Consider the following 26,414-nt stretch of genomic DNA (forward strand, 5'->3'; position numbering starts at 1 on the left):
TGTAATGATATTTCCAAGGCTGATTTCTCACTCATTTAATATTTAATTTCCAAAACTATGAATTCATTTTAGCAATCAAACTTTAATTCCTTTACTTTTAATTCATTTTCTGTGATTAACGGCCCATTTGACAGAATATAGGCCTATACAAATCACAAAGAGCAAGCATGGATTGGAACACAGTTTTTTGTAAAGGTTGTAGCATAAGATAATTTACTGCAGTTCACCAACACCAATGCTTTCTGTCACTGTTTCTTGGAAGTGTCCTTGGCTGGACATGTGACTTGGTACTAATGATGCTGCAGTTATCATGGCAATTAACTAGCATGCAGAGAAATAAAACTATACTTTTCTTCTTGGAGGGGGGTCCTGGTAAAGTGCCAGCAAACCATGTGGTTCCATTCGTAACATTGTAAAAAGTAGCCACATTAAAGATCATAGATCCATATTGTATAGATATAAACAATATCATGCTATGTGTGCGTCCGTGCTACATTTTGTGTTCCTTATCTGACATGATACTGCCATTCGTTTATTTATACGTCAAATTATAATTGTATACATACTGAAGGCTATAGAACGTCTAAAAGCGAACAAAAAGAACGATGCCAGTTATTTTTCATTGTCAGCCTCTTGGGATATTTCAAATGAGTTTTATGGATTTGAATGTTTTTATACCATGGTATAATTACATAATATAAGTATCTAACCATCTTCTGTCGTGCCCCTCCCACTTGTAAAAGCCTAATGTATGCAGAGCGAAGTAGACTTGGTATCTCCGAGAGCAACGATGTGGGAGTGCGCGTGACCGAGAAAGAAAGAGAGTGCGCGCTGGAGCACCTGAACAACTGGGCGGACGCTCGCTTTCGCTGTCCACGGTTCTGAAAGAACTCGAATCCGATGAGTCCGTGATCAATTAACATAATCGCTCAAATCCAAACCCTGCAATGGTAAATCTTGTTTCACCTGGGTGTTAACCTTTTGTGTGTTAATCTCGGATATTTTTAATCTGGCGTCTGACAAAAGTCTTCCAGCCTGCTCCGTTTTCCCCCCATGCAATTAGAATAAGGAAAATGGATCTCCAAGGACCAGCATTCCATGAGGCAAAAGAAGGAATTTTCGTGACTGTAAAATAAACTCTACCTCCAGTTGCGCATGCAGGCGTTTTTACGCACATTTCATTCGCTCTCCAAGGATTACAACTCTCGCAACACGATCCACCGCGGAGAAAGAGATAAGCCATTTTAATCACACTCAAGCAATATGTTCGGACATCTTCCTCATTCAAAGCAGGTTTTCTCTTTGTAAGTACCAAACGGAGTGTCGTCTTTGGACATGGATACCATGAAACAGCGAGTGTTCACCCCCGGAAAAGAGGGGCTGAAAAATTTTGCCGGGAAGACCCTGGGGCATCTCCAGAGGTAGAAATGGCTATTTGATTATTTTTGTACAATTTGTTCTAAATGGTATTTCATTTTTAATATAAAGCATTTGAAAACAAATGTCAATATACTGGATGTTTCATTAATTTCACTGTGATCGAAGATAGATCTCCCTGTAAGAATTATACGTTGAGCTTGAAACATAGAATTCACAGCCTAAGTTAGACCTATTCCTTACAGAATCATGACAGATTTGAAATCCTACTCCAAGTTCGTTGGTAGAAAATTATACGAAAACGCGGGGAGAAAATATGAGATGATTCCCCTTGGGATTTCTTTCCGTAGTGGTTGTGGTCGTCGTAAATAATTAATGAATGAGCCTGAATCGTGACACGAGGAGTAAGAATAACTACAATATTTCATAATTAATCACATCGATCTGTTTCATATCATAAAGACCTTAGCTATAAGTACAGGCTTCCTGACTGAAGAATCCATATCCAAAATATTATTTCTACTTCATTGAATAAATAGCAACACAAAAAAATTATAATGAATTCACGTAAAACAGCTGTTCACAATGGAATGTATTCATTTTCAAGAATAAATAACCATTATCCTCTGGTTCAGCTAATCAATTGCTGTTTGTAGTTTTTTAATTTTTGATTTAATGAACAGCTAAATAACAGTCGATAGCGAAACTGGAATTATGATTCCAATATATTCCAATTATAAACATTCTATATAAGAAACCCATAAAGCTTTTCTTTTTAGCAAAATATCATATGTTAACGAATTTAATTATAACAATTGGCCTTTTAACGTTTTACCTGAGGTATAGACAGAGTGAATGGCAGGACAGCGCACGATCCTCTTCAGAGTAATTCACAACGTGACATGACACCTCCATTTCACTGTTTGCCTTTCAACCGATGAACAGATAGCCTACGCCATGCGAAACAGCGCTATTCTAAACATTTTCTTTGTGATTTCTGTATATTCAGTTGGTCAGATTCGGTCTACTCAACAGTTTAACTCTTTGTGCAAAGACTGAAAATGCGTAACCTACTGTTAAGCCTATGTGTAGGCTAATGATATAAATTGCATAAATCTGACACTGTAAAAGATGAATAGGTTGCTGCAATGCAGTGTAGGCTATGTATTCGTTGAGGGGAAAAATGACAATCAAACGGCATATGCTTACACTTAATTTCAAATGCATTTATTTAAAACAAAATCTCAATATTCCACAACAATGTTACATCCCACGACAAAGGTCCTTTCAGTTAGGCCTCAACACGTAAATTATTTATTTTACAGTCTTGTTATTCTTGAACCATGGTGATTATTCAGAGATGTAATTAAATGGGATTCTTCTGACATTTAGAAATTAAATGTAGCTTTAACTGCAAGTATGATCAAGCTATTCCTCAAGTTCTGCGCCTGTCAACGTCAATGTGGTCTATTTAACCATTTGTTACCTCAAAATGAACTTGGCTAAACCGCTGGATCAGTAGCAGGACTTTCCCTCCATTTTCTTAGATAACCAGTAGTCTGTGGACTACATGACTATGTCAGCTGTTAAAAGAGATGCTAGAAAGGACAGTATAAACCCCACAAATTATTTACGAAAATTAAGACCTATAGACATAAATCAATATAGTTAAATTCCTGGAGATGAACTGAAGCCGTGCCTTTGACCTGCCAGGGTGATGGAGAAGCGTCATGACACCGGAGAAGTTATCGAGCTTACAGCAGACGGAAGACCCAAGGAGGTCAAAGAGAAGAAGACACCTTTGTGCGACTGCACGTGCTTTGGGCTCCCCCGCCGCTATATCATCGCCATCATGAGCGGGCTTGGCTTCTGCATCTCCTTCGGCATCCGCTGCAACCTGGGCGTGGCAATCGTGAGCATGGTCAACAACAGCACCATTCACCGGGATGGCAAGATCATTGTCACTGAGGTGCGTGCTATGCCCCGCCCCCTAGCACCGCCCAAACCATTTACCTCGTGAACTTCAATTTCTAATTTTACACCTCACAGCTTTTTTATCATTTTGGTATGAATATGTTTGCATTTGATATAAAATTTGCATTAATCAGTGAATGAACTAGCGACTATGCTGAAAACAAATATGCTATGTCAGAGGGGTGACAACAGGAGAATATACCAGTATTTATTTTGGAAATTTAGCTGAATTCATACTTATCAACGGTTTCCACAGATTGAAGGGTGACGTTAAGTTAGCCTGCTCAAGTCAGGCCGTGCTCATTTCATCATAATATCAGGAAAGTGATACATGTGATTTCTTACAGAAAGCTAAATTTAACTGGGACCCGGAGACGGTGGGTATGATCCATGGGTCGTTCTTCTGGGGCTACATCGTCACGCAGATACCTGGAGGATGGATCTGTTCTCGTCTGGCGGCCAACAGGTGACTGTGCACCAAACGAATAACAGTTGCAGTATGGTCCTAAGCACCAGTTTAAATGCGTTATCGATGGTTTAACTGGTTCAGGGTTCAGGGATCCGTTGTGGTCTTATAAACACAAGCGAGATCTTCTAAACATGTAGGGACTATCATTGGATACTAGCTATGAAGGCCTATTGTTTGAACCTTTTTGTTAACCTTTTTTGGGTCCCTATTGTCATCGACCTGTTACCCTGTTTCTCCCGCTTGGGCGCTGGGGTTGACTGGCGGACTGACGAGTGATGGAGCCTTGACACTAATGCCAGTGAAGCGATCGGACTAGAGGGGCCGTGGGGCTTGTCTCCACGTGTTAATGAGGTCCCGTGGGAGAAGCGTGTCTAATCTGGTGGAGAGGGGGCCGCTGTAATTTTGGTGGAGCATACCAACACCTTTCGTATAGGCTATTTTAATTAAAAAAATGAATTTCATATGTATCTTATCCTGCTGTTGTGTATCTCATTTTGTGTCAACATTAACGTTGATAATTCTATTAGTCGAAATAACCTAGCCTAAATAAATAAATGTGAACATTAAAGTAGCCTCACCTACGGTTATTTCTACTATACCCAATAATAGTCTACGAATTCTTGATTATCTACACACACACAAAACGCAATGATTCGGTTTACAATGTCCATGCATTCTGGTCCCATTGACTGGCCTATGAAAAAAAAATCCCCCATCTCCAGCACGCGCTAATGATTCCCCTGGAGATTTTGCCTATTTGAAATTCAGTTTCACGGCAGGTTTCTGGATTTCTTACTGAGCTGGCTGTTGTCAACTTCATCACACGACCCAACATGCTGAAAACGAATGCATAGCACGATATTTAAACAAAGCAATCTTGAATCTTCTTTATGAAGTATACAGCAATTTCTAATGGATACAAAACACAAATGGCTTTCTCGCAGTTATGTCGATGTGCTAATTGTAGAGGTATATCCTAATATAGCCTAGGCTTCCGTACATAGAATTTAACATTGAACAGATTATAATTCTGAGGCTTTTGAATAAGTACGAGAGGCAACACTTTTTGCCATATACCTACACATCAAATACATTTTGATTAATATATCCATGGTCTACATGTTACCCTCTACTTTAATGTGTTTTCCTCTGACTTCATTTACAGAGTCTTTGGGGCCGCTATTTTTCTCACGTCAACACTAAATATGTTCATCCCTTCTGCGGCTCGTTCGCACTATGGATGCGTCATCTTCGTGAGAATACTCCAGGGATTGGTGGAGGTAAACTGGAAGATTCAAATAGTCAAGTCCGAGGGCTTTGTTACTGCTTTTATTTTAAAATGAATTACTGTATCTGAACAGTCTCGTGTTGCATTAGTCCCGTATTATTGTATCACTATCGGATCTTTGACTTTGTGTGATCTGTTTAGAAAATTCGGTGGATTTTTTCTCTTATTTGTGCAAATTACCTGATCAATCATGGACTTGAGAATGAGATATGATCTGTCTTTCTGAAGTTATGTTACCTTTTTCAGTGCGGTGGTGTTTTGAGTAGCCTAATATATGGTTCGGCTGGGTGTAGCCTACTTCAAAAGGAAATATGTTAAATATTTTATGGATGGCCCTTGTTGAATGTTGGTGCGTCAAAATGTGAATGCTAATTACATTTGAAACGCTTCCTTAAGCCATAAAACTGCTGCTACAAACACATCTTTAGATCTGTAGTTACCAACCACAGTAAACATTACACCCAGACACTAGGAACTGACATGGAGTTGGGTCTGGATAAATGATATCAAATAAACGAAAGAGCAAGGTTATATCACCCCCTAACAACACTCAAGCAAATCCAAACAAGAGGAGGAGAGGAAGGAGAATGGAAGACAAGAAGAGGGAGGGGCGTAAGAAGGACAAGGACATTCATTCCTTTGTTGTTTTGTACACAGCATTTACTTTTATTCCAGGAAGAGTCTTGACTCACATTTGAGGAAAAGACTGATTTTCAGGGAAGAAACAGGGCAGCTCAGGCTCCATGAGTATCGGCTGATTACTGCAAATTAAACATTAGCTGTTCAGATCTGCTCCCTGGCAAGCCCTGGCTATTTAGGCCTATCAAAGGCTGATTGTGTGCCAATTAGTGACTAATGAAGATTTAATAGAAACATTACTGTTTTGGTAGCTGAGCAGACAGCCAGCATGAATTTGCCTGAATCAGGGAGTCTCATTAATCCCTGTCACACAAGTGACTCTGGAGATTACTAGTTTTGGTTTGTGGTAAGATGCAGTTTCTCTCTGAGACCCAGCAGTGAAAATTGCACCAATATTGCACCAATTATGTATTCCTGTCTTTACTGAATTAGTTTTCTCTCTTGAGAATTCATGGTGGCTTCGCTATGGTAACTGTGTTCTAACATCTGGTTTCAGGGTGTGACCTACCCCGCATGTCATGGGATCTGGAGTAAGTGGGCTCCACCTATGGAGAGGAGTCGCCTGGCAACCACCTCTTTCTGTGGTACGTAAGACTTCAATGTCCAGACAGTCACTGTAAATAGCAGCTAAGGCAAAGAACTATACCTTGATTTATTTTTTCTCATTCCTATGAAGCCATTTCTGAAGCAAGGAGGGTTTGAAGTAAAATAGATATACCACTCACATTCAAATAACATACATAGTCTAAGGTTTAAAGGGTTACACCTCAACTGTTCACATGATGTTAACATCACATTTCCAGAAGTAAATGTAACCTGAAAGTCTCTGTGTTCCCTGCCTGCTCTAAAAACAAAAAACAACTTCATCAGGTTCCTATGCTGGAGCAGTTATAGCCATGCCCTTGGCTGGGATCTTAGTGCAGTACTCAGGCTGGTCTTCTGTCTTCTACATCTACGGTGAGTTCATTACCACACAAACTGGATGTAGACTGGATTATGGACGATCACAAAACTATATTTGTATGCCACTATTAATTGTACAGTTTGTATGGATTTGATTAAAACAATATTGATGCGATGATTAAATGTTCAGGTCCCAAAATCTCACGAGCAAGAGGTTGTGTTATCCAAACCTTTCTGCCTCTGAACCAGAGTTTTGGTTTATCTGCTGTAGTTCTGTCTGACTTCAAGCACATGTATAATTTGGCGTGGTTACCTGCATAACAATGGAAATAGATGTTGTGCTTCCTTATGGCTGCACCTAAGGGTAGCATGCACAAAGAAAAGAGCCGAGGTCCAAGCAGTGATCCATATGGAATACCATATTTATACCTTTGGCAGGGAGAGTTGTCATTCACATTCACAATCTTTGCAATATTGGAGATATCACCTAAACCAGTTATGTGCCCTCCTGTTAACACCAACCAGTTAGAGGTCTTATATTTAGCAGACGTTCTAATCCAAAGGGATTTACATAGGCACCCTGCAGCGTCCTGGATCCACAGTTCAAGCCTTTGTAGTAGAACGTGATGGGAAATGGTGTTGAGGGCTGCACTGAGGTCGGAAATCAGGGAAAGTGGGTCTCAGAGTGTCTTTTCCTCAATCATCTTTAGAGTAACAGGCATTGCACATAGAAACAGCTTCTTGGCCAAGTTGGGGCACAGTACATCTCAGTAAGATTTGTATTTATAGGATCTACTGACATAAATGCTATCCATCAGGTGCATATAGACCATTTATTTATGGTCCATTCATTCTTGGCTCCTCCGATGAATAACTTTTGTATACCAACGATCAAGAAACGAAAGGATTTGCGTGATAATTACTGTTTAAAACAACAAACTACTGCTAATGTCAATGACCTGATTAAAAAGAAATACTGAAAAGACAAGAAGGAAAAGTAACCAAAGCATTCTAGCAGTATTCTATCTACTTCTTTCACTTATAAGTATCCTGTAAACTGTAGTCTACGTTAAACTTATCATCATGCAGGGGAACACTCTTTTTTAACCGTTGCTTACTAAAGAACAACCAAAAAGAGAGCAGAAACAACATATTGGCACAATTTTTTTTTATTTTAAGGTAGGCATTTTTACTTTAAGTACTTGCTTTTTAAGCTGACATGAAGGTACCGTTGAAGTTTTGTGATGACACAGAGGCTTGCAGTTAGATGATGCTATCAATTATGAGCGTAGAGTAAACAACAGTGGTAGGAGTTCACACTCCCTGCAGGATAGATACATGGCTAACCCACAGATAAACACTAACCTTCCCATTGTTCGTTGTGCCTATTCTGTATTATTGGAAACGAAATTCTGCGATCGCTGGTAGGTTTTTGGAATGACAATGACGACTGATAGCTTAGAGCCCCCCCCCCCAAAAAAGGCCAGGCCTAGCGACGTCTGAAAGAATAGAAACGTGTCCATTGTTAGAAATAATAAGTAGGTGACTGGTGATGACTCTTAGTTGGGTAGGCTCTGTACTGTAATGAGCACTTTCAAAAAGCTTTCCAACTGCATTGCCAGGGATGTTTGATGTAGGTTTTGTCATTGCAAGATTGCTGAGGTCAGGACTGGGTTCTTATAGAATACATATGAGGACCTATTTCTTTGAAAGACTGAAGTACATGTCTGTCATAAAAGGATGTGTGCTTTAGTTCCAGTAGAGATGTGTTAATTAGAGGTAGAGTATTCCAAAGAAGCTTTGAGGGGATTGAATCAATTTACAACACTATGATTGACCGATATTATTTAGATTATAAAATCAGGGAAATCAGTTCAAAGGGGGAGGTATATATTATATATTTTAAGAGTACAAGTCTCAGAGGTGTCTCCAGGGTAGCTTTATTTCAGGTTTTGAGGGAGTTTCGGCTCCTTTTACAACCCTTCTAAAGGTTTCTAGCCAGGAAAGGATGCAGTGTGATAAAGGTTCCCTGTAGAGCTTTCCCCATTTTAAGTTATTCACAAGGCATTTTTTCCTAAGAGTCTATGTAAACCATCTCTTGTGTGTGTGTGTGTGTGTGTGTGTGTGTGTGTGTGTGTGTGTGTGGGTGTACTCCTGCAGGCTGTTTTGGCATAGTGTGGTACATGTTCTGGATCCTAGTGTCATACGAGAGCCCTGCTGACCACCCCACCATCACGGCCGAGGAGCGGACCTTTATCGAGGAGAGCATCGGCGAGGGCGCCATGCTCATGGGCGCTGCTGATGTGAGAGCCCCTTAGAGCCTCGTTTTCATCTTCCTCAGAGAAGGAAACAGACATTTACTTATATGATTCCCGTCATCTATTATACCATTACGTTTTAAAATAAGAAGAATGTGGGGGTGGTGAGGGTTGGTGTAAGACAAAGGTTTAAAGGTACAGTCTGCGATTTGGTTGTTGATATTTGAGCTCAACACACACAGAACCGACAGCTTAAATTTGAGAGAGTGTTTTGCATTAGCATCACGGAAGGCACCTTTAAATAACGAAATGGCCTAATTAAAAATACACTTGGAGTGAATGAGAATACATTTGATGTCATTCAGCACAGCACCAATTTCTTCTCCTCTGTAGAAATTCAAGACTCCCTGGAGGAAGTTCTTCACCTCCATGCCCGTCTATGCAATCATCGTGGCCAACTTCTGCCGCAGCTGGACCTTCTACCTGCTGCTCATCAGTCAGCCGGCATACTTTGAAGAGGTGTTTGGCTTCGAAATCAGCAAGGTCAGATTACATGTTTGAGACTTTGTAAGAGTTATAGTACACCAACCAACGTCAGACTTAATATATGTTATAATAAATAGCCTCAGCATCTTCATCTTCATGTTGTGAGATTGTGTAGCTAGCTTTAAACCGTCTAATGTGCTTTTGGTCTAATTTCCTATGATATATTTTCCTTTTAAAATGGGTACATTTTAGCTCTTATTATGTTGTACCTCTCTGACTCCATCTTATAATCTTGTTTGGGACTATCGTTTGCATAGGTAACAAACCTTAACCACCATCAATTCTCTGTGGTTTTTTTCTTGACTTGGCTTGAAAAGCTTCTATCTTTGTACTGAGTCGTTTTTGGTAGAGGTGGTCTTGACCATGGCAGTGCCCAGTCACATTTGTCTGCAAACTTTGGGAAAAAAGGGAGATGACCATAGATAATGTGTTTTTTTCCATGCAAGTATTTCACACATTTTAATTCCTAATTTAAATTTACACTATCGGTTGAGAAAAATGTATGAATATGTCATACAAGAACTGTCCAAAGACCCAGCGTCTTTGAAGTACTCAACTTCATATATACAGTCAACACTGTAGGTGACTTTGAGTGTGAATGTGTACTGAATGTGCTAATTCCATTGTTTGCAGGATGTCACTGGACTTGCAGATCACTGATAGCTCAATGGACAACCTGTATAATATCTGTCATCCATTGCAATGTTTGTGTTTGACTTGAGGATGTGTTAGACCAGCCATAGCAGAGCAGGTCTGATAACATCGGTCCTGATTGAATCAGTGGCATGAGTGACTGCTGTGCCGGTGTCATGGCCTACATCTAACACTCCCATATCACATTGTGTCTACTCTTTTGGACGTTTGAGAAGGATTGGTTGGGGCAGAGGGCCACGAATAAATCCTGACACCGTTATTGATTGTTGGCTGCTACGGGGAGGCTGAAATGAATTGGACGAGCATGACGGCTGTGTTTCAGACAGAAGATTGATTCCTCGTGTAGTGTAGCAGAGCTGAGGCCACAGGCTGGCAGTAAACGGGTCAGAGAGTGACGGCAATGTGTAGATTAGACTCAGGATTCTTGTTGTGGCACAAACTAGACCTGAAATCCTGTTTAACCATGACTTGGGCTATGTCACAGACATTGGGAAAGAACATGGGTTGTGTTATCTTTTGCATCTCGAGGGAGCTAACAGTCCACAGAATGTTTTAGATTCCAACTCTGTCTTTCACAAGAGAACCTTCAAAGAACTAATAGCATTCTGGAATGAAACCTGCCTGAAAAGTAAACAAAATGATCAAAGTGTATAGATGCTTGAGAAATAATACGTTTCTAATAGGGCTGGGCAAGTTAACGCGTTATTATCGCGTTAACTCATCAATTATTTAACACCCACAATTATTTTATCGCGCATTAATGCAGGTTTTATTATTTATTTTATTATTGTAAAAGTCTGTTGCTCACAGGCTTTTATTTTGTAAAAGTCTGCTGCTGACTGCTGCGGAACCGGAAAAGAAAAGAATGGGGGGATAAACAAACATGGAGAAGGGCATTGACATATTTATATATACATAGACGCCCCATTGACTACTTCAGAACGTTGCTGCGACGTGCCAACTCGCCGCCATCTTGGAGAGGTGAAGACTGGACTGTAAACAAACGCAAGTGAACGGTGGAGCTGCTGTGTTTCTGGATGAAAAGCACTATAGCGTTTACATTTCTCAACCGATTTCATTGAGTCGTTTGTATATTCAAGGGTTTATGATCTACGTGGAGTACCAAACAAAGTTTTGTCTCCATGTTACTTAGAATCGTGATAGTTAGGCTAAAATCGCCATAGACATATACATACAGTACATGTGATAATCGCTCACTTTTCTGGTGCTCCCACAGCTCATTCACTTTGAAATACTGAAAAGAAATCTAAACTATCGAAATAGACCTCCAGTCTAAAATATCACCTAAATGCAAAACACACAGTTGATACCAGCAAATCATTCAACGAAACAAACAGTGGAGCGAGGCTTTGGCAGACTATGTGCAGCACAGTAACTGCCAGCAGTGAACACCACACTCAAACATTAATGCCCTGGCAGTGGCAATAAGCTTTAGTTTTTTTTTTTTATATAACATTGTTAAAGTTGAGATTTACACAAAGTATTTATTTTCTTTAACTGCTACTATATACAAATGCTGATGTTAAATGCTATGTTTGCACAACAAATGTTATGGCACTTTAGTTCATATGGCAGTACATTTAAAATAACAGTGTCAAGTTCTAGGAATTGACAAACTGCACTGAAAGTGTTTTCTGGTTTCTCACTCTAACAGGGAGATTTGGTACTGAACATATACTGGTTATGCTGCTCCCTGATGAAAGTAAAATGTGTCTGCTGTTACCTCAGAAATTGCCTGTTTTAATGAAATGATTGTGGCTCAGGATTTTTTCTTTTTCATAATGAACAGGATAACATTAATACCCTGGCAGTGGCAATGAGCTTTAATTACACTGGTTATGCTGCTCCCTGATGAAAGTAAAATGTTTCTGCTGTTACCTCAGAAATTGCCTGTTTTAATTATATGATTGTGGCTCAGGATTTTGTGGCCAGTTTTTTTCTTTTTCATGACGAACAGGATAACATTAATGCCCTGGCAGTGGCAATGAGCTTTAATTTTGTATTTGCTTTGATAACATTGTTTAAGTTGAGATTTACACTGAATATTTGATTTAACTGCTACTGTATTAAAATGCTGATGTTAAAAGTGTTTGCACTTTCGTTCATATGGCAGAACATTTAAAATAAAAGTGCGCTATACACTACTTTTGAATTCATTATCGGATTTTGCGTATACAAATGCGATTAATCGTGATTAATCAGGGAAATCATGCGATTAATCGTGATTAAAACTTTTAATCGTTGCCCAGCCCTAGTTTCTAATTAATGAACATATAGATGGATGTTGCAAGGAAAAAATTAAGGGCCTTTATGTGAAGGCTGGCATGGAAATTTGGTGTGTATTTTCAAAGGATAGAAAAGACAGAAAAAGCAAATAACCCCAAGAAGCATAAAACTAAAGGCAAAGAAACGTAACCCTGGTGGGTTATTGGATGGAATAGAGGATACAAGAGAGAATTAAACAATAAAACTTGTGCAGCAGGTAAAAAAAAAAAACACAGATAATTTCCTAGAATTACACATCCTATGAATTCTGTCCCATTACCGTCAAGAGCGGAAGAGTATAGTGTAGTGAGATGAATTAAAATGCACTGTTCCCATCTTCTGTTTTCTGTTTTTATTTTATAGGGCTCTCAGGTGTAAATATAACACTATCTAGAAATTACACATGATATCCGACACTTACAGTATACACACCATCTTCTCCTCTTTCGCAATCCTATTTGCCCCTTGAGTCTTGGAACAGATTATAATTCACAGGTAGACATACTGTAAATCAGTCATTTCCATCCATAGAAACCTCCAGATCTTCCATGAAATATAGAAATACATTTGTACATGTTCTCTTTTGTATTATGTCATGATACCAGTATTGCCAGTAAGGCATGGTTCGTTTAGAACAATACCATACACAGTACTCTCCTCAGGGTCTTTACAGTTCCTAGATATGGTCTCCAGGGCTGTGCGGTGCTAGGAGCATGTTTTCATGAAAGCCATGTTTATTATGTTTGGTCAGACTCAGATACTATGGACCTGGAAAAATTTGAGGCTGCTCGTAGTTCACCGCCTGGACTTTTTGTCATGCTATTTTCAGTCTATACTCTATATGAAATCTTCTTTGTCTGTTTCTCTCGCTCCATCTCTGCCCAGGTTGGTATGGTCTCAGCTTTGCCTCACCTGGTGATGACCATCATCGTGCCAATCGGGGGACAGCTGGCTGATTATCTGCGTGCCAAAAACATCATGTCCACCACCAACGTCAGGAAGATCATGAACTGTGGAGGTGAGAGGACCTCAGTATAGAGAAATTGTGAGGTTGTGCCTAGTACCATTGAGCAGGATCTAGGTTAAAGGAAAACATAGAGATTTTTTAACCTAGGCCCTATTTTTACTCAATACTGGATCGATTTCGATCATTAACTCCTGAGTAAAATTTTTGACCCAAAAAGATCTAGAAATAGGGCCCAGGTTAAAGAATCCCGAAGTTTTTCTGTAAGTGCTCATGGTCTCATGAAAGTGTAGCAGATGACAGCCCCTCTCTCTCTCTGGCTGTTCCCCCCTGACAGGTTTTGGAATGGAGGCCACTCTGCTGCTGGTCGTGGGCTTCTCCAAAAGTAAGGGCGTGGCCATTTCCTTCCTGGTGCTGGCTGTCGGATTCAGTGGCTTCGCCATATCAGGTGAGAGACCAGGAGCATGCTGGGTAAATTGGACAGAAACGGAAAAAACACACCAAAACAACTTGGGTGAGATGATGGCGATACAAAGGCAACTTGCTGTGAAGGATGAAGACCTTTAAATTACTCAGGAAAGTACAGGAAGTTACAATGACAAGTGTTAATTGTATGACAAAATGCAAATTCAGTTTAATTAGAATGAATCATTGTAGCATAATGTTGATGAAACGGTGAAGGAATATAAACCATAGACCTTGAAGTACACAAGTTAGTATAGGTGGTGGTGTAACCATTTTGACCTTTGACCACCCCTTATCATCCAAAGACAATCTACCCACTGGTTTACCTCTCCTCACCCCTTAGGGTTTAATGTGAACCACCTGGACATTGCGCCCAGGTATGCCAGTATCCTCATGGGCATCTCCAATGGTGTGGGAACCCTCTCAGGCATGGTTTGCCCCCTCATCGTGGGTGCCATGACCAAAAACAAGGTGTGTAATGTTGCCCATTTAACCTCTCCTCCACAGTCCTATTCATTTCACCTCTCTGAAGATGTCTAACATGATCTCTGTGACAGCTCAACCATAAGCCACAAACACTGCTTAATGCAAAATAAATGCCTTTTACATTTGAGGAATTTATCAATTGTATCAATGTTTCAATCAGTCAGTACAGTATCAATCAGTACATTTAATTTCACAATATACATTCACAAAGATGCTCGCTTGTTTTTGCAGTATATTAGCTATTGTGTGATAGTTATGACCGCCACTGCGCCAGGCAATTTTTGTCCTTTTCTTTTTTTTTTACCAATTTTTGGTCAACGATTTCATGTATGGTTGTATTTCAGGTACAGTTGTAGCCCCACATGACTGATATGGAATATAAGGTTTGTGTCCCTAGGTGTTGCCCTTTATGGTTCATTTGTGGAGTGGCACTACCTTGTGAATGCACTCTATTAGCCTATATCTTGTGAAGTAAAGGTTCAAACTTCATGAATTTTGACACCCTGCATCACTACCACATTCTTTGGACATAAATTTCATATCGCCTAAAGTTCCATTTGTTCGACAAAATGGCTGCCAACAGCCAATCAAAATTCAGGAGCCAACACCAGCCAATGCTTGGACCCCAATAGCCGTTTGCAGCTATATTTAAACTTATAATTATGAAAGTGTATACCCCTGTCCTGTTAAAAATCAATCAATCAATCAATTTGTTTATTTGATGAAGAGGGACAGTGTACATTCATGAACATTAAGATGTAAATGCACCCAATTGTAGCCAAAAGGCTCGTTTCCATTGGCAGTCCCCCTGCCAGAGTGAAAAAGGCTATACAACCTAAAAAAAAGGTATTAACGTATACATCAAAATGTCAATACTGTGTGTAGCATTTACTCTAAATTTACTATTGTAGTCAAACATATTCTTGCCTTCAACATTATTTTTTCAAAACTTTTTCAAAAAGTACATACAATGACGCACATATTGTTGCTTATGTATACATTTCACCAAATACTCAAATTTAGCACAAGAATATATCTGATATAAAGTCACACACATCCTCATATTCACCAGACAGGTCTCAAAACCGCAGAACGTTACTCACAGGTAATGCTTCACACCCTATCAGTGTACAGCCGCCTCAGAATGAGATGAACAATAAACATTTTAGTCTCGTCTTGTCAGGAACGTAATCATTCTCGAAAACACACTTTTCTTCAAACGGAAAAATCTTGTTTTGCTTTATTCTTGCTCATTGTCTCACTTCATGTGGCGGTCATATTATGCACCGCTGTGCGGTACGTCTAGTTTACATTTATAAATAAACTTGCACCACACATGCATTAGAAGTGGCTAATTGCTTTGTATTGTTTTGGCTTTAGACCCGAGACGAGTGGCAGTATGTCTTCCTGATTGCAGCATTGGTGCACTACGGGGGCGTGATCTTCTATGGTATCTTCGCATCCGGCGAAAAGCAGCCGTGGGCCGACCCAGAGGAGACCAGCGAGGAGAAGTGTGGCTTCATCGACGAGGATGAGCTGGCCGAGGAGACAGGCGACATCACGCTCGGCCACATGCCTCTGGGAGCCCAGAGCGGGGCCGGCGGGGCCTCCAAGACCTACGGGGCCACCACGCAGGTCAACACCGGCTGGGCCCAGAGCTGGGACAAGACAGAGGAGTACATCCAGGAGGGAGCCACACAGCCCTACAGTGCTGGGCCGGACGAGGACTACTCCTAGAGCACAAGTAGATATACAGAGCAAATATAGCTATCGGTCATGAAAATAAACACACAGTATTACACATGAATACATTCTCCTGATGAGTCACACAGAGAAAGAGAGAGAGAATATAATTTAAAATAGATATACAAAAAGTAAGTAAAAGTAATAAAATAGTAAACAATAGCAAGAGATATAGATATATAAATAATAAAACGATTACAGGTAATGTAAATAATTCATAGTAGTGCTATAAAACCGTCTTTGCAAAGAAACACAGAAATACAGTCCTGCACAGGAATGCAACACACCTGATTCAATCAGAGGTGACATTTAGAAAAGTTTGTTTTTCTTTATGAACTTTACTTTGACAATGGATGATAGCCAATACCAGACCTGATATCTCTCCCAAAAGATAGAGGGAGACTAGGTGGAAGTGGCGGAGTCCTGGGCTGGACTTTGTATATTCTGGTTGGGATGAGCTATACTATACCATAGAGAAAAAGAAAGAGAGGGGCCTGAGCAAGGCATTTAGGTAATGCATATAGTCTATAGAGAGCTCTTTAACACAAAATCTATTTAACAGAACATCTATTGTGGTTTGCGCAATCAAAATTACATATTAAAACTGTTGTATATCTCAATTTAAGATATAATATGTACTATGAATAAAAAGGTCTTACATGTAAAGTTATATTTTAACTTTTTTGGTGCAAACTTGTTTAAATTGTGATACAGTTCTCATTCCATTCATTTCCTCTAGGTAGAAATCAGATAGGTGAAACCCATGGTCTTTGATGGGTCTTTTAACCACCTAGTTGTGTAGTTTGATCAAATTTTGTGACATGCACTCATTTCAGACAGCCGTCTTTATCTGTCCCTGATCGTAGAACCTTTGTCAGTTGTGTTTTTGCACCTGAGGACAAAAGATCCAATTTCACACCAAAAACAGAGATGTTGATCAAAAATGATTTCACTTTCAATCTGATTTCTCATGGAACTAACTGTCCAATTTGGTAACCATTTTCCACATTATCTAGTTCAAACTTCCCTTTCTCTGGGAAGTTGGAGTCAGAGAGTCCTTTCTGTAATGAGTGCCATGGTCATGCCATCTGTACCGTACATCATACATATCAGCATCAGCATCTGTAACACTGTTTTTAAAGATACTTTGAATGCACTGATGAATATTCTATAGACAACAAATCATTGAAAACAAAAAAAAGAAATATCTGATTTGTAAAAGTTGTGTTTTTACATGCATATTTACTGTTTGTGTGAGACTGTCGTGATGTGGGGCTGGTGATCTGTGTGCTGCTTGTTATCCTTACTAAGGCCATTTTGCCATGGACTGAGTCTCGTGGGCATGAAGTGCAGTTTTGTTTGTTGTGTCTTTGGTTAGAGGTCCAGTTGGGATTATGAGAAAAAAAGCACTTCTCCTTAGAAAAAAGCTAAAGTGTCAAGAGAACCTGCCAAAATCACAGACAGGTGTCCACTGGATTTCTCCACTGTTGTTTTAAACGATTGTGTAACAGTGTTTGACTTTTGCCATTCGGAAATATTTTGGGTTTACATCCAACAAACCATCACTGAGACCTCAAGTATGACACCAGTTTCCCATCTATGTATGTCTGTAGTGGTTGGCAAAACATTGCTTGTTTGGGAAGCTTATTTTTCATACGAAATGCAATAAATCAACGATTATGGTGGCTGGTCTCTATTGTTGTGTAACATGGTAATGACAGATGTCATGGTAATTGTTTTGAAGTCATGTGATGAAAAAAAAAATCTTTTGGGGTCTACAACTTATGCTGCTTGATATCTAGGAAGAACATTGCATTGTCCCGGTGGGGAACCCTGAGCCATGAATATGGGCATTTATTTTTCCTCTGGGTGTGGGTGGGTTTGGGGATGTGGGGAACTCTTGTTGATGTTGGAAAACAGGAGGATTTTTTTGTACATGTAATGCTCCTCTGTGGAGAATGTGGAATCATAGACTCACCAAAATCTTCATAATTGATTTCAGTCTGACTGAGATGTGATGTGAATGTACAACTTTCCTTATGTCGGTATTCAGAATTGCACAAATATTTAATTGATCTAAATGATACATTCCTGGTTTATTGCCTCAGCTTGAAACATGTGTATTATTATTGAACAGCACAAGTTATTGATATTGTGTCAAATGAAAAGGTTTGTTAATGTCAGAAAGTGTTCTACTGTATAAATGCTCAATCTATCATTTTATATATAAAAAGAATGCAAACCAACACAGTCCCTCCACGCCTCATCATTTCTTCTGGTATTGATTTCATCAAACCCGTTAGTATGTATATGACTTCATACTGCAAGTCACACCACACCACTTCCACCACAGCTATACATTATATCCTAGTCCTAGAGAAATACAGTGTGGTGAAAATATCCTTTTTGAATTTAGACAAACTCCAACACACCCAGCAAAGGTTACACATTTTTAACCAACTTGCAGACCCAGCTCTCAGGAAGAGTGAATCCCAGAATAGAAAACCCACACAGCTATTCAGTTATTACACGACTTGTTTTTAATGGAAAGTTACTGTTGAGGGGGTGAGGCCTGTTGGTGTTAAGACAGTACCTAGGTAGCAGAGTTTCTCAAGGACATACAGTACATCACAAGTTTCTCAAGGACATACATCACGTACAAGTTTCATCTCAGGCAAGGGGAGGGGAAGCAGCTGCAGCGGAACGTCCCAGTATAGAACAAAATATTCAAACAGTAAGACTGCTGGTAAGCAAAGAAGTACTCAAAAACCTGCATATAAAGTTTTATCTGCACAATTAATTCTTTAAAAGTTTCCGTTTCATAATACATGGGATGAAACTGACAAAAAAGACAATCACAATGTCCAATGGAAACAGCATAGTTTCTCCGATCGTACGGCAACACCACCCAGCCTCTGACTTTACACAGGAAATAGCAGTTTCGTAGATCACACAAGACAGCACAGGCTCACTTCACACAGGACAGCAAAGCTTCACTTCACACAAGACACAACACAGCCAAAACACACTTGCACATGGGAGCTCTATTAGGAAATGCCATGTTTGACCAGCCATCTACCCATTTTGCCATGAAACAATACATAATCTCATAAAGCTATGTCCAGACGCATAGGCTAAGCAGGAGCTCCACACACATACAAAACTATCTACATACATACAATATCCTATACATTATCTACATACATACATTATCCTCTCATTTATAATGGTCCTCCTCTCACCTCCTGAGGACTCCTCTTTATGCTCTCCCCCTCTTTTCTTCCTACCTCCTCTCAGTCTCATTAGGTAATCAATGGTCAAGTCCCCTGAGCATTGCACCCTACTCAAGCTCTGCTAATGGCTCTGGTGTAGAGAAAAACCAGATATCACATAGGTCTCTCTCTCTCGCTCTCTCTCTCTCTCTCTCTCTCTCACATACACACACACATGCATTCAAATCCACATGCAAACTCACAAACTCACATACCTCTGTACAGTCTCCATGAGTGTTGCTGGGTCCCTTAATCTCAAAACAACAGAGGTATTAGTGGCAAGGACAGCAGTATACTATATACTATATTTAACCATGTTACATTGGGGTCCTTTGTCCTGTAAGGATAAACTCATACAGTTCATAGAGGTTTTATGGAGATGTTAAGACACGTCATCTCTCTGTCTATGTGCATATGCATTTTAAAATATGTATATCTATATATTATATTTATATTATGTTAATAAATATAATATATTCTGCACTGTTACATAACTAAATAATTGGTGATTGTTGCAACATATCTCTAATATACTGACAACATGACACTGTAGATGTATATCAGTATATGTAGTTTTTTTGTCTTTTGACTGACAGCACATACTGTTGATTGTACTGAGATCTTCCATGTGAACCTTCTACCTTCTTCTCCGTCTCTTGCCCCCACAGGAAGTGCTTGGGTCGATATCTTCTCTCCTCATCAGCCACTGGTGCTATTGACCCTCTTTCAGGTGACAAATTACTACTGTTGAGTTAAATTTAAATAAATGAATGATCAATACTTCTTTACACCGTTTGAGAAAGTGCTGAGTGTCTTTGGAGGAGTTCAGTTTTCTTTGTGTGTGTCTGGGTGTGTGACTGTAAGTGTTTTGTGTGTGTGTGTGTTCCTCTTGCATGTATTTACATATGTAAATATCCTTGTCGCTGCATCAATTATAATCCATTCCCTTCTGGCCATGGTTCACCAATTCTGTATAATTCTGCAGATAAATCCCATGTCGCATTCATGGTGAATTCCCCTTTGAATGGAGTGTAATTTGGTATCATTTTCCACATAGTCATTGGGTATATTTAAGGTGGGCATATTGGAGATACACCACACATTAGCACAGAGGTAGCAACAGACCCTGATGGCCCAGCCATCCTGTTCCCTGCATTCTCTCCGTAATCAGACACAGCACTTAATCCTGCCACCAGCCAAGCGAGACGTGTTTTTCTACAGCCAACCAACCACGCTGGTTACGCCAATTGCCCTCACGACCCTCGGACCCCTCTGTAGTGGCGCTGAGCCGAACAGCCATGTTTGTCATACAGTCATACAATTTGGGATATATGACAGTTTTGTTGAAGTTTTATTTAATAATGTTACTTTGCTCCAAATATGGAAGTTTCCTTATATGTATATGATACATCTGTTGTGAGTGCTTAAAAGAGCATGTGTGTGTGTGTGTGTGTGTGTGTGTGTGTGTGTGTGTGTGTGTGTGTGTGTGTGTGTGTGTGTGTGTGTGTGTGTGTGTGTGTGTGTAAATGGGTGGGAGGGGGCAGGTGTTCTAGGCGTCTCCTGAGACTGGTATAGATTGTGCTCCAATGGCCCAGATCTGGAATTACAATTTAATGACAGCAAGGGCACCATTCCTGTGGGACCAAGGTTTCATATAATTATCTAATAGACCCTCCCTCTCTACACACACATGCTCCAAACATACAACTCCCCCCCACAGCATGCACACCATACACACATTAGTGCCAGAAGTGAAAGACTCGGTATTCCATCAATAACAGGATATATTGCAATTAACATATTCCATTTACACATGCTAATATATCAGGGGTTCAATAGGATTTATTCCTGTTGTTTTTCTGTGTTGTAGTTGGGTTTAACATATGACCCACATATATAGTGTTGGTAAGTGGTCTCGCAGATGGTCTTGAAGAGAGAACTGAGCGCTTAAGTATGCAACAATGTCTGAACTCTCTATTGCATCACACAAAAGAAACTACTGCACTGCTTACCAACCAATACAGACACAAGGTTATAGTGGATGAGAAAACCTGAAATCAATTCACTTCAAAGACAAAACTGCTCTCTCATGTTTATTGAATGGTATTTTATTGGTGTTTGAGAGCCACTGGGTCCTTCAACACGTGATATCCCAGAGCAAGTGAGGTCTCCCCCGTGCTGCAAGCTGGTCTCCATCACCTGTATTCCCAGACTGACTGCTGATGGCCTTTATGATTACTGCTCAGCCACGGAGGAATTACTGCTGTAATTAGTGTTCAAATTACAACTCCAAAGTGCTGAACTGCCCTCTGGCACTGAAATGTAATATGCTGGCCCTCCTGCAGCTCTCCCTCACACAAAGGAGTTCATTACCTTTGGCTCGCAAAACAATATTGAGCCTCCGCCATCAATCCCAGATTCACTCAGGGGAAAGGACAAGTGAGGGTCAGTGAAGGATTCGAGAGAAGATCTGAGAGAGGTACAGTATGCAAGCGTCCCTCTCCTTCTTGCGCTGAGGAGATTATTGGGGATGTTTTACTTTATGAAACATCTCTCCCCCTCCCCTTCTAAACAGAGACCTCTCTCTCTCTGAGTTTAATTCCAAAAATAGCTCTTATGCTGCAATAGCAGCAGATTGTTGCGGACTGACACAGCACTTTTATTTTTGTTCTTTTGCCTCCATTTTCTTTTTTTCAGGCTTCAAGGGTTCGAGCGGATCATTGATTCCCCATAGGCAATCTGCCAGTCACCTCTCTCTGTCTTCCTCTTTCTCTCTCTGTCTCTCTCCATCTCTCTGTCATAATGCAGAAAGATGAATTCCTTTTTTTCTTGTACTCTTATTCACTATGTTCATATTTTACTAGCAAACAGACCACATGCAGAGCCTGTTGTTTTGTTTTAGTTTAAAATACCTTTTAACCTCGAGGGAAGCCTTGACATAGCATTGCAACAGCACCTGTCTTTTCACACCAACACATTCAGTCGCTTGCTTGTTGTATAATGTACAATCACACATTCTCAACAATATTAAAAAACAATATTTCACAAAAGGTCTAAAACATCTAAAAAAAATCCTCCAAGTATGATAACACATAGCATGGTACAAGAGATGCTCACAGATGGATGAGAGAACTGAAGATGGCAGTGGGAGTGTGTTTGTGTGAGTGTGTGTGTGAGGGGGGGGGGGGGGGGGGTCTTTTGTGCGTCAGGGCTCAGGTGCAGCTTAGGCCCCCCTCATCTCTCCGTCTGACAGTGATCCCCTACAGGGAGGGGCAGCCTGGGCTTGAGGGGAGGGAGGTGAGGGGGAGGTGGGGAAAAGAGAGGGGAGCACTCTGGGGCACATGCTAAACAAGGGATTCTTTCCCCGATGGAGGGAGGGGGAGGGTCTTGATCCATGCCAGATGGGTGTAAGGGACTGGTGGCAGGGGCCTCAGATGAATACTGCTCAAACAGGCTCAGACACACACACACACACACTCATACAATACTGACATTCTGACTGTCTCACACACACACACACAACACACACACACACACACACACACACACACACACACACAATTCATTTGAGTCCTTTGATTAGAAGTGGGTGCAGCGGAAGCACAAATCAGGAGATCTACATAGACCAAAAGGAAAACCACAGGGGAAATTTCTTATCAAATTAAGAAGGGAATATGCTGTGTTTGGAGCCAAGTGAGAATTAGGGGGCAATAGTATTAATACTTGTTTACAGAATAGTCTTTATTTATGAGGCTAAAAAAACAAGTACAAATGCACGTGTGTGTGGTGGCCTTCTGCACTAAAATCTGTGATTCGTGAGAGCGTACAGTGCAGTCTCTGTGCATCTCTGCATCTCAACCAAGAACAAAACAGCTGCTACGGACAGTGCTCTAATTGAGTGAAATACAAAACAGCCTTATTGAAATGGGCTATTTGAACACAGAACTGAGACACATCAAAAGAAGACAAAATAAAGTAAAGTAAAGAGGACACGGAAGAGAGATACAGAGACAGAGAGACAGTGAGAGAGCGAAAGTGAGAGACAGAGAGAGAGAGAAGGAAACACACAGAGATGGACAGTGAAGTAGTAACACAAAAAATGTCTCTGAGCAATATATCTGAGTGACAACGCAGTGACAACTGTCCCCATCCCTTGCACTCTCTCCCTCATCACTCTTTCCCTCCATTCCTCCCCTCTCTTCCACCTCACCCTGGCTCTCAGCGGTGGGGCTGCATGTGTGATGTTGGGCATGAGGTGGGAAAGAGTCATCTCGAGCTGCTTGCCAGCCTCATAGACAGTGTTAATGAGCCTGATCTCACATGACTGTGAGTAGACGGGCAGCCACTCGACACACAGTTCACACACGCACATCGCTGATCTTGTGCTTGTGTCAGGTGGAACACTCTGCAAGCTAATTCTGGCCAAGGCAGTGGTATGAGTCAGAGTTGACAATAGAAGTGTTACTGGGGAAAACAAAACTGGATTTGGAACGCTAAATCCATGTCAGGAAAGAAAATATGACACCCTGCTGAAATCAATTCAATCAAATTACATCACTTAACAACAATAATTAAAAAAAAACTCTAAAAGCATTTGTCAGCAGTGGCATGTGTGTAAAATGAGTGAATATCTTATCCTGATTTATAAAAAAATAATAGAGACCTAGTCTCTATTACCTACAGCAATTACTGGGCATGAGCGTACTTTTATTAAGATTTGTTTGTGTGAAAATCTCTTCTCTCACACTGTGCAGTGTTGCCTAACTGTTACACCTCCAAACAGATCGTGTTTGCAGGGTTGATGTTTCTCCTCCACTGCATATGTGCCCTGCAGTCGCAGCCTTGTATCTTTACCCCGTCACCTCTTGGCCGTCTGCTCCGCGTCAGCTGCTAAACGAAGCGTGCCGCTGTCGCTGGTGTTTTCCGAGCGCCCGCCCGGGCGTCAGGTGCACGGGCTGATTGAGTGAGATGTTGCCGCACCTCTACGGCTTTCTGCTGGTTGAGGGTAATTGGTGCCCCGCCTTGAAATGTGCTCCTCATTTGTGGACTTCCTGGGGTTGCCGCCACATGCTCCTGCTGCAAACCCAGGCAGCAGCTGACCGGTCCCGGAAACTGATTCGTTTCTGATTCGCTACAGACTGATGCTAGATAAGACTCAGTCATTAGAGCGTTATATAACATATGTTCAAAGATTGTAGAGGTGGATTCAAAAGACCACAAGCTTTTGTGGTGGTGCCTTGGCTGAAATAGAAGGTATTATGTGACAATTACTTCCTCACTGTTCAGAGTAAAATGTTTAAAAGTGATTTAATATGCCAAGATAAGAGTATATGAGGTCTATGCTAGAAGTCCTGTATAGTTTCTGCTGTTCAAATTAGGGTTACAAAAGCCCTTCCTGAACAGGTGGATAAGCAAAAGAAAGGTGTAAGAAGATGGAACATGAGAAAGCAAAGGAGTATTTGTGGTGTGAGAAACAGCTTGGAGAACAGAATGAGTGTGGATAGACAGAGGGAGAGAGACCAAGATTGGGAGAGAGGGACTGGATAAAGAAAAGACTTGGAAAAACTCCAAAGCACACTGAGGGACCAGCCAAACAGCTGTCAGAATCCTGAGAAACACACAGAGGCTCTCTAGTACACATAGGGATCTATAGTATGGGTGTATGCCTTCCTGAGGGTGGTATATTTAAAAATAGCTTAAAGGCATCAGTCAGTGCTAAGATATAAGATGAGATAAGATGCTATTAAGATATTTTTATTCTCCCCTGAAATCATTATCCCGAATTACAGTATGTACTGTTGAAGTATGGTAAATAATGGCATGCGTCACTTGATCTATCTGCCTCTTTTTAAGCATTGACCCTGTGTGTGTGTCTGTGTTTGCGTGTGTGTCTGTGTTGGCTTTGCTAACAGCTTTGATGCCTCCCCACATCTCACAGGAGACTCGTTTCCATGGTTTCCAAGGAGATGAGGGCCAAAAGAGAGAGAGAGAGAGAGAGTGAGAGAGAGAATGGGAAAAAAGCAGAATGAAGGCAGACATAACGATATAACCATGAGATATTAGCATGTACAGGAGAATGTATCCAAATCCTTGCATTTAATGTTAAAGAAAAGAAATGTATATAAAAACGTAACGTATACACTTAAAGGTGAAATCCACAATTTTAATCAACATCTTATCTAATTCATCTTATTGCTCCTCCAAAAATCTCTGGTGTTTGTAAACAGTCCGGACTCTGTAAATAGAAAACAAATACAGTGGCTCGAACCAAACCACACACAATTTCAGCCAACCACATTGCTTCAGGGGCATGGAGGGGTAATTCAATTGGCTGTTAAGCTCAAATATTAACAACCTTTCGCCAGAAGCCAGGGCTGTACCCTTAATTCACATGCATTCACTTGTAATTAAATGTCACATAAAGGCAGAGTCCACCATTCTGGTGAAAGGTTGTTGATATTTGTAAAGAAAAGATTTCTGTGTCTAGCGGGGAGAAGTGAATGCTTGTATAACAGTTTCCTCAACAAACACTTCACTGATTTCTACAGATATAGAGTATGGGGAATAGGATCATTTTAAGCAGTGATCTGGTGTGCCTAAACCCTGTGTGTTAACAGCAGAAAATGACCTGATAAATCATTACCCTTCTGGTAACCTTGGAATACCCCCCACCCCCAACTCACACGTGCACATACATATACATCCCTGTTGCAGTCCTGACAGCCCGACGTAAGGCACCTTTGGCAGCATGTGTCCTTTTTTCCCCAGGGACCAATTTGGGTGGAGCACGACACTGCCTGGGCCCTTACTTTCAATTTAAGATGAGATCTTATTGGCTGATATCTCTGGTTGCCTGGGTGATGCGGATGCCACCATCTGTCATGCTGTTGGCTGGCTGGGTAATATCTTCATCTCAGTGATGAATGTGCCGTTTCTGTGGCATGAAAGGATTACCAGGGATGGTAATGAGTCAGGATTATGACTAGGTGAAAGCCAGTTGCCAGGGCGAGGATTTATGTGCACGAATCCATGTTAAGATAATTTCTAAAATGAACGGTGAATAGAAATGACTGACGGAAAATAATTCTAT

The 26,414-nt window shown here is 40.6% G+C and overlaps 1 protein-coding gene across 1 annotated transcript; it reads left to right on the forward strand.

The window, feature by feature from the left end:
• Positions 1-771: 771 nt before the first annotated feature.
• Positions 772-18,298, forward strand: slc17a6a (solute carrier family 17 member 6a). The gene is made up of 12 exons (XM_012833095.3): positions 772-1,421; positions 3,091-3,346; positions 3,699-3,817; positions 4,986-5,100; positions 6,244-6,331; positions 6,618-6,704; positions 8,811-8,953; positions 9,302-9,451; positions 13,280-13,412; positions 13,696-13,806; positions 14,167-14,294; positions 15,690-18,298. The coding sequence occupies exons 1-12, from the start codon at positions 1,336-1,338 to the stop codon at positions 16,044-16,046; spliced, it is 1,773 nt and encodes a 590-aa protein (XP_012688549.1). The 5' UTR covers positions 772-1,335; the 3' UTR covers positions 16,047-18,298.
• The last annotated feature ends 8,116 nt before the right edge of the window (positions 18,299-26,414 follow it).

This window comes from Clupea harengus, chromosome 3 (assembly GCF_900700415.2).
Source record: "Clupea harengus chromosome 3, Ch_v2.0.2, whole genome shotgun sequence".
In the NCBI taxonomy this organism is placed as follows: domain Eukaryota; kingdom Metazoa; phylum Chordata; class Actinopteri; order Clupeiformes; family Clupeidae; genus Clupea; species Clupea harengus.